The 8088-nt window shown below is 66.8% G+C and overlaps 1 protein-coding gene across 1 annotated transcript in view; it reads left to right on the top strand.

Annotated features, from left to right (window-relative positions):
• AP3B2 (adaptor related protein complex 3 subunit beta 2) overlaps positions 1–8088 on the top strand; it is an 11799-nt gene that overhangs the window by 2214 nt on the left and 1497 nt on the right. Inside the window, exons 2-26 of the mRNA XM_026043962.1 lie at positions 906–991; positions 1094–1168; positions 1466–1561; positions 1688–1848; positions 1966–2032; positions 2134–2316; positions 2574–2750; positions 3043–3140; positions 3289–3343; positions 3512–3583; positions 3772–3834; positions 4089–4221; positions 4319–4428; positions 4532–4708; positions 4831–5017; positions 5136–5254; positions 5448–5559; positions 5744–5921; positions 6006–6195; positions 6276–6339; positions 6578–6684; positions 6804–7035; positions 7160–7244; positions 7354–7451; positions 7974–8083. Coding sequence (XP_025899747.1) covers positions 906–991; positions 1094–1168; positions 1466–1561; positions 1688–1848; positions 1966–2032; positions 2134–2316; positions 2574–2750; positions 3043–3140; positions 3289–3343; positions 3512–3583; positions 3772–3834; positions 4089–4221; positions 4319–4428; positions 4532–4708; positions 4831–5017; positions 5136–5254; positions 5448–5559; positions 5744–5921; positions 6006–6195; positions 6276–6339; positions 6578–6684; positions 6804–7035; positions 7160–7244; positions 7354–7451; positions 7974–8083 — 3035 coding nt within the window. The remainder of the gene's footprint in view (positions 1–905; positions 992–1093; positions 1169–1465; positions 1562–1687; positions 1849–1965; positions 2033–2133; positions 2317–2573; positions 2751–3042; positions 3141–3288; positions 3344–3511; positions 3584–3771; positions 3835–4088; positions 4222–4318; positions 4429–4531; positions 4709–4830; positions 5018–5135; positions 5255–5447; positions 5560–5743; positions 5922–6005; positions 6196–6275; positions 6340–6577; positions 6685–6803; positions 7036–7159; positions 7245–7353; positions 7452–7973; positions 8084–8088) is intronic.

Raw genomic sequence — 8088 nt, 5'->3', positions numbered from 1 at the left:
GAGGCCGCGGCACCGAGCGGCACCGACGCCGCGCAGCCGCCACCGCCGCCGCTGCGGTGAGGACCCCCGCTCGCCCCGGCGGCGGGGATGAGCCCTGGCCCGGCGCGGCGTGCTGGGCGCTCCGCAGGAATGGGCGCCGTGGCTCTGCGCGGGGCTGCAGGGCAGGATTTGGGGACAGTTTGGTGTGTGAGCATGGGGCGCTTTGGCTGGGTGTGTGCGCGCGGGCAGCAAGCGCAGCGTGTCGGCAGGCCAGGTTTTGGTGCAAGTCAGCGCTGTTTTGGGAAAGCGCCCGGCGGCACCGGGGAAGGGGCCGTTGTGGGCAGATGCAGCCTTGCACATCTAGCRGTGCCGTGACAGCAGGTTGGCTCAGGGACCACAGCGACAACCTTAAAAAAAGCCTTAAAAAAGGGACATTGGTGACAAGGCAGCGACAGTGCCTGGGGCGACAACCTCTGTCCGCGCGAGTCGCCCCAGCAACGCTCCCGGGGACACGGGTCCTTTTTCACCGCCTGTAACTGAACTCCTGCCCAGATGAATATTTCAGAAGCAGCTGTGGGTTGGATTCCCCACCTGGCACGGGCATCTCTCCTGCCCCAGCCCGGGGTAAAGCCCAGCTGGTGCCCTCTGCCTCCAGGAAAACCAGAGCCAGAATGGGAGCAGGTGGGAAAAGTGAAGGGACTGGAGAACAGGGCTCTCCTCCCTCTGTTTCTGCATCCTGAGRAGGGACACGTCCTGAGGCTGGGGTCCTCCTCAAGCCAGCTCCTGAGGGCCGCGTTTGGGAGCTGGCAGTGGGCACCAGGGGCTGCGCTGTGCCCAGCAGCACATAGAGACGTGCCCAGCAGAACATAGGGACCCTCCATGGCGCGTGAGCCGGGATGAGGACCCGCTCCTCACAGCCCCGGGGCTGCTCCACAGGCACGATGACCTCAAGGAGATGCTGGACAGCAACAAGGACTCGCTCAAGCTGGAGGCCATGAAGAGGATCGTGGCGGTGAGCGCTGCTGCAGCGTGGGCGCGGCGGCGGGCAGCACCGAGCCGTAGGCTCGATGGGTCCGCCACCATGCCCGGCGTCACGCTCTTCCTTCCCTCCCAGATGATCGCCCGCGGGAAGAACGCCTCCGATCTCTTCCCAGCCGTCGTGAAAAACGTGGCCTGCAAGAATATCGAGGTGAGGCAGGTGCCAGGCGCGGGGCCCGTGACCAGGGCACGCAGCAGCCCTTGCACGGCCTGCGGCGAGAAGGTGCCAGATTTCCTCGCTGCAGGCTGAGCAAGGGGCTGACTCCCAAGGGTGCCCACAGGTGTGTAGCATCCGGGAGGGATATTGCTTGGCAGTAGGAAGGCTTTGGGGAGAGATAGTGAGCTGAATTTGGGGGAGATGGAAGCGCTGGGTGACAGCAGCTGGCCCAGCGTGGGGATAAGCCTGAGCCCCCACGGCCTTGGCCACGCTCTGCTGCGCGGCCCACAGGTGAAGAAGCTGGTGTACGTGTACCTGGTGCGCTACGCCGAGGAGCAGCAGGACCTGGCCCTGCTCTCCATCTCCACCTTCCAGCGAGGACTCAAGGTASGTGCCGCCGCTTCTTTGGGAGGGCAGAACCGTGTGGGGAGGCTGCGGTGGCGATGGGCAGAACCTCCAACCCGGAGGGGAGCCCGGCTCGCCGTGCTGCAGCGCTGTGCGTGCCCATGGCAGGACCCCAACCAGCTGATCCGCGCCAGCGCCCTGCGCGTCCTCTCCAGCATCCGTGTGCCCATCATCGTGCCCATCATGATGCTGGCCATCAAAGAGGCTGCGTCGGACATGTCCCCGTACGTGCGCAAGACGGCCGCCCACGCCATCCCCAAGCTGTACAGGTAACGGGGGGGGCTAAGGCTGCCGGGGTCCCATGGGCAGTTTGGGGCAGGGCCACCCCATGGGACTGGCCCAGCTGTGAGGGACTCCCGTCCAGGCTGACCCTGCTCCCCTTGCAGCCTGGACTCGGACCAGAAGGACCAGCTCATCGAAGTGATTGAGAAGCTGCTGGCCGACAAGACCACGGTGAGCCGAGTGCGCCGCCTCCCCTGTCCCGAGATGGGGGGGACGCCACCGTCCCCAGGAGCGCCCGCTGCTCCGACCGCCCTCAAGCCTTACGTCCCCAGCTGGTGGCCGGCAGCGTGGTGATGGCATTTGAGGAGGTCTGTCCCGAGCGCATCGACCTCATCCACAAGAACTACCGCAAGCTCTGCAACCTGCTCATCGACGTGGAGGAGTGGGGCCAAGTGGTGATCATCAACATGCTGACGCGCTACGCGCGCACCCAGTTCCTCAGCCCCAACCAGAACGTGAGTGCGGCCACCCGGCACCGCGGCCCGGCGGCAGCTCCCCTGGGACCAGAGCGCGGTGCCGGCTGCCGGAGGCGCTTCGGGGGCCCCGGGGCAGCCCTCGCTTCAACGTGGGATGTGCTGCAACACCTCGTGTCCGGGCCCGGGCACAGCCCAGCGCTTCGGAGCCGAGGGTGATGGGAGGCGGGATGAGCGGCTGGGGCGGTGCTGGGGAGCCAGCCCTGGGCACTGCCGCGGGCGCTGCCGTGTGCCAGCAGGAATCCCTGCTGGAAGAGAGCACCGAGAAGGCCTTCTACGGCTCCGATGAGGAGGACGCCAAGGACGCCAAGGCAGAGGCTGCCTCGCTGGCGAAGCGCAAGCCCTACGTCATGGACCCCGACCACCGCCTGCTGCTGCGCAACACCAAGCCCCTGCTGCAGAGCCGCAACGCCGCGGTGAGCTCCGCGGCCACGGGCCYTCCGCGGGCCCTGTGCCACCTCCTCCAGCCCCCAGTGACCACCAGCTAGTGTCCTAGCACCTYTTGTCGGCGCCTCTCTGATGGCCACGGTGCCACCAGGGTGCTGATGAGGCCTTGAGGGACCCCCCGGAGGAGAAACATTGGGGGCATCCACATGGATGGGTCTTGCTTTGTGTCCTTGGGCTGGTGTGGGGACATGACTACGTACCGGGGCCATAGGGRTGTCCCCCATGGTGCCCCCATAGTGACACACAGGTGCCTTCCCGCAGGTTGTGATGGCCGTGGCTCAGCTCTACTTCCACTTGGCTCCCAAGGCGGAGGTCGGCGTCATCGCCAAGGCTCTGGTGCGCCTCCTGCGGAGCCACAGGTCTGTGGCACCGAGTGCTGGTCCCCCAGCGTCCCCCGTGCTTGCCGGGGTGCCCTGGCCCCTGGGACATGGGGGGCTGCGCCGGGTCCTGCCCCCTGCACGGGGCTGTGCCGGTCACTGGTCTTGATATCCCTCTCCATCCCCACAGTGAGGTGCAGTACGTGGTGCTGCAGAACGTGGCCACCATGTCCATCAAACGGAGGGTGAGTTTTGGCTGCCGGTGCAGCAGGGTCAGCCCAGGGGCTCACAGAGCAGACATGTGGCAGTAGGTGTCCTGCCCAGGACCTCAGTGGGTGTCCTGCCCAGGACCTTGGTGTGGGCTGGGCAGCTGGTACCACAGAGGTCCCTAAGGCTGCTGTGTCTCCACACAGGGGATGTTTGAGCCCTATCTGAAGAGCTTCTACATCCGCTCCACGGACCCCACACAGATCAAGATCCTCAAGGTAAGTCCAAGAAAACCCAGCTGGATCCTTTGCTGGTAGCCCCACACACTTCCTAACCCCCTGTAAGGCCTCCAGGGCTTTTAGGATCTGGCTCAGGACCCTTTTGCCACAGGGGCACAGGGAGGACACCAGGGACCCAGCCCCTGACACTGTGTTCCCCTCCTGCCCCTCTCTCCTTCCTTCCACAGCTGGAGGTCCTCACCAACCTGGCCAATGAGACCAACATCTCCACCATCCTGCGGGAGTTCCAGGTATGCTGGGAGCACAGGCCCTCCAAGACCACATGGGTGCCACTCCGGCACGACTCTGGGTGCCAGCACCACGGCGGGATAACGGGGCTCCTGTCCCTTTATCCTTCTCCTCCTTGTCTCCTTTGGGAGACAAGGGACTTTGGGCAATGCCAAGTATGGCATCATCTCCCAACCTCCCGGCACGCAGCTGCCTTGCCGAGGGATTCCCAGCACGGGTGCGTGGTGGGTAACGCGCCTTCTGCACGCCCGTGCAGACCTACATCCGCAGCATGGACAAAGACTTTGTGGCAGCCACCATCCAAGCCATCGGGCGCTGCGCCACCAACATCGGGAAGGTGCGGGACACCTGCCTCAACGGCCTGGTCCAGCTGCTCTCCAACCGCGATGGTGAGYAAGCGCGGCCGTGCTGGCGCTGGGGCTCCTTTGCTCTTGGAGCAGGAGATCTCAGGGCAGGACCTTGCTAACACAGGCTCTCTGCCTGCAGAGCTGGTGGTGGCCGAATCCGTGGTGGTCATCAAAAAGCTGCTGCAGATGCAGCCGGCCCAGCACAGCGAGATCATCAAGCACATGGCCAAGCTCACTGACAACATCCAGGTGAGTCAAGGTGTTCCAGGGGCTGGGGTCCATCTCGGCCGAGGGCCTGTGCTTGAATGGGGCCCAYGAGCAGGGTGAGGGTGATGCCCGTGGCCATCTCTAGGTGCCCATGGCACGGGCCAGCATCCTGTGGCTCATCGGCGAGTACTGCGAGCATGTGCCCAAGATCGCGCCTGACGTTCTGCGCAAGATGGCCAAGTCCTTCACCAACGAGGAGGACATTGTGAAGCTGCAGGTCATCAACCTGGCMGCTAAGCTCTACTTGACCAACTCCAAGCAGGTACCGGTGAACAGGCTTCTTGTGAGTGTGGCGAGGGGCACAGGGCTGAGGTGGCCCTGTCCCTGCCTCAGTTTCCCTGTTGGGGAGGCAGAAACTGCCCCTGAGCTCGCCTGTTGGTGCAGAGCAAGCTGCTGACCCAGTACGTGCTCAACCTGGCCAAGTACGACCAGAACTACGACATCCGGGACCGGGCCCGCTTCATCCGCCAGCTCATCGTGCCCACTGAGAAGAGCGGGGCCCTCAACAAGTATGCCAAGAAGCTCTTCCTGGCCCAAAAACCCGCTCCCATCCTGGAATCCTCTTTCAAAGGTACCAGCTCTGGTGGCAGAGGATGGGGACACGGGAAGGTGGGGTGTGGATGGGCAGAGCTGTAACCCCAGCTGTGTCTGGCTGCGTTGGAGCTGCCCAACTCTTGGTCCTACCGTAGATCGAGACCATTTCCAGCTGGGCTCGCTGTCCCACCTGCTCAAYGCCAAGGCAGTTGGCTACCAAGAGCTGCCCGACTGGCCAGATGAGGCCCCCGACCCTTCTGTGAGGAACGTGGAGGTAGCGTGGGGCGGCGCAGAGCTCCTCGGGGCCTGCYGGAGTGGTGGGGGACACTGGAACCCAAGACAGAGGAGCTCCACAACTTTGACGGTGTTGCCCTGCTCTGCAGGGAGGAGGCACCTCCCCACGGGTGGCACTTTGGGCGCTGTGCCCATGAGCACCAGCTCTGCCCCACCATCCCTGTCCCTGGCAGGTTCCCGAGTGGACCAAGTGCACCAGCCGTGAAAAGAGGAAGGAGAAGGTGGAGAAACCTTTCTACTCCGATTCAGAAGGCGAGTCGGGGCCCACAGAGTCCGCAGACAGCGGTGAGGGCCTGGGCAGCACGGCGGGCTGTTAGGCTGAGGTGCCACAAGCTGAGCTCGGGTGGACGAAGGACACGAGAGGGGGATGCCGGCCGTGGTGGGACACAGCACAGGGACACGCGGTGCGGTGGGACGCTGCGGGATGCAGCGGGACGTGGCAGCAGGGCTGAGACGTCCCTCCTTGCAGAGCCCGAGTCCGTCAGCGAGGAGAGCGAGAGCAGCAGCAGCGAGGGCAGCTCCAGCTCCGGCAGCGAGGAGGAAGAGGAGGGCAGCGAGGACCAGTCAGAGGACAAGGAGGAGGAGGAAGCGAAGAGGAAGAAGAAGAAGGAAGCCCCTCGGAAAGCATCGCTGGCAAGCGCTGACAGGTACCCAGCACAGTGTCCCCGCTGTGGCTGGTCCCCAGCTGAATCTGCACCCAAGGTATGGCCTGAGCTGGCCTCTCCCTGCAGCCCCAGCGAGGAGGAGGAGGAGGAGGAAGGGGCAAAGAAGGACAAGAAGAAGAGGCAGCAGCAGCAGGCGAGGAAGGGCCCTGGCGAGAGCTCGTCCGAGGAGGCCAGCGCCTCCGAGAGCAGCTCGTCCGAGTCGGACTCGGGCTCCGAGGCGCAGGAGTCGCCGGTGGAGGCCAAGCGCAGGAAGGCGGTGAGGGGCGCGGGCCAGGAGGGGTGCGGGCGACGCGGACAGGGCCCCTCGCCTCACCCCGCGCCCCTGCCTCCTCCCAGCCCGCCAAGCCCGGCGCCAAGGCCGCGGGCCCCAAGGAGATCTCCCTGCTCGACCTGGATGACTGTGAGTGGTGCTGCGGCGCTCGGCTCTGCCGGGGCCACGCGGCCGGGTTTGGGGGGGCCGCTGTCCCCAGGGAGCGCTCCGGGCACAGGGCTGTCCCCAAGGAGCGCTCCAGGCACAGGGCTGTCCCCAGGGAGCGCTCCGGGCACAGGGCTGTCCCCAGGGAGCTCTCCAGGCACAGGGCTGTCCCCTGTGGCCTGTGAGGGCTCTGCTAAGCACCCTCTTCTCCCCGCACCCCCAGTCTCGCCGCCTCCCCCACAGCCTGTCCCCTCCAGCAGCATCGTCTCCACCAGCYTGGTGACCGACCTGGAAGGTCTCACCCTCACCGACGCCTCCCTGACGCCCACTGTAAGTSACCCGCATGTCCCCGTGTCCTTCCTGGGCCCCCATCCCCGCCGCGGGGTGCGGGAGCCCGCGCGGCTGCGCCGGGTGGACCCGCGGGCCCACGGGCGCCCGTCCCCGCGCAGCTGCTGAGCCCGGCGCTGGGCGCGCTGCGGAGCTACGAGCTGCTGCACCGCATGGCGGGCGAGGGGCTCTCCGTCGAGTACTGCTTCAGCCGCCGGCCCTTCCCGCACGACCCGCGCATGGTGGCCGTGCAGATGCACATCTGCAACAACACGGACGCCGAGGTGAAGAGCGTGCGCCTCAGCGCGCCCAAGCCGCCCTCGGGCATGCGCATCCATGAGTTCCCCGAGATCGGTAGGGAGCGGAGCGGCCCGCGGGGGGCCGGGCGGGTGCACCYCCGTGCCGCGAGGCGCCCGCCGGCTGCTGCAGCGGGGACGGAGCTGGGCACAGGGGTGCGGTGCCAGCCCTGCCATTGCAGAGAGCCTGGCGCCCGGGGACACGGCCAGCGTGGTCATGGGCATCGACTTCTGCGACTCCACCCAGGCGGCCAACTTCCAGCTCTGGTGAGCGCCCGGCACCGGGACACCACGGGCACGGGGTGCCCTGGGGGACGGCCGGGCACGGCATGGGGGGCACGGCAGGACCGTCACCGAGCTCCCCCCGCCTCCGCAGCACCCACACGCGCCACTTCTACGTCTCCATCCAGCCGCCCGTGGGCGAGCTCATGGCTCCCGTCTTCATGAGCGAGAACGAGTTCAAGAAGGAGCAGGGTGAGTGCGGGCCGGGGGCGGGCGGCCTTGGGGGCACCCCGTGCCCCCCGTGACCACCCGTTTCGTCCCTCGCCACGTCCTTAGAGCTGCTCTCGCGCCCGGGCGAGGGTAAGTGGCGGCTCCGCCGCCCCGCGGGCCGGCACGCTGCCGGCCCCGTCCCAACCCCTAGAATAGCTCCTGCCCCCCTAGCCTAGCTCTGCAGGGCAGCACCACACCGAGACCAGCCCGGACGGGTCCTCAAGGGAGGATATTCCCAAATCCACCTCTGGAGGGCCCGGAGAGGAGCAAGCGGTCAGGGAAGAGCGGGACAGCGGGCTCCCTTGCGGAAGGGTGGAGGTGCCCCAGGACGGGGCTGAGCCTCGGCACAAGGGCGGCAGCGGGACGGGGTGGGGATGGAGCGGGGAGGAAGCAGAGATGGGGACGGCAGAGCGGGACACGGAGGGGACACAGCGGGAGCAGTCATCACGGATGGGACACGGGCACGAGCGTGCGCCCCGCGCCCGGGCGCTGCCGCCGCCGCAGGGAAGCTGACGGGCATGAGCGAGATGACGGAGAAGCTGGCGCTGCCCGCGGAGCGGCGCGGCGAGGCGGCCGTGGTGCAGCGCGTGACGGCGGCCGCCAACGTGGGCCGCGTGCC

This window comes from Nothoprocta perdicaria, unplaced genomic scaffold (genome assembly GCF_003342845.1).
Source record: "Nothoprocta perdicaria isolate Ctin4 unplaced genomic scaffold, notPer1 scaffold_342, whole genome shotgun sequence".
Lineage (NCBI taxonomy): Eukaryota > Metazoa > Chordata > Aves > Tinamiformes > Tinamidae > Nothoprocta > Nothoprocta perdicaria.
The sequence above is the reverse complement of the archived record's forward strand: the minus strand, read 5'-3'. Positions and strand labels throughout refer to the sequence as shown.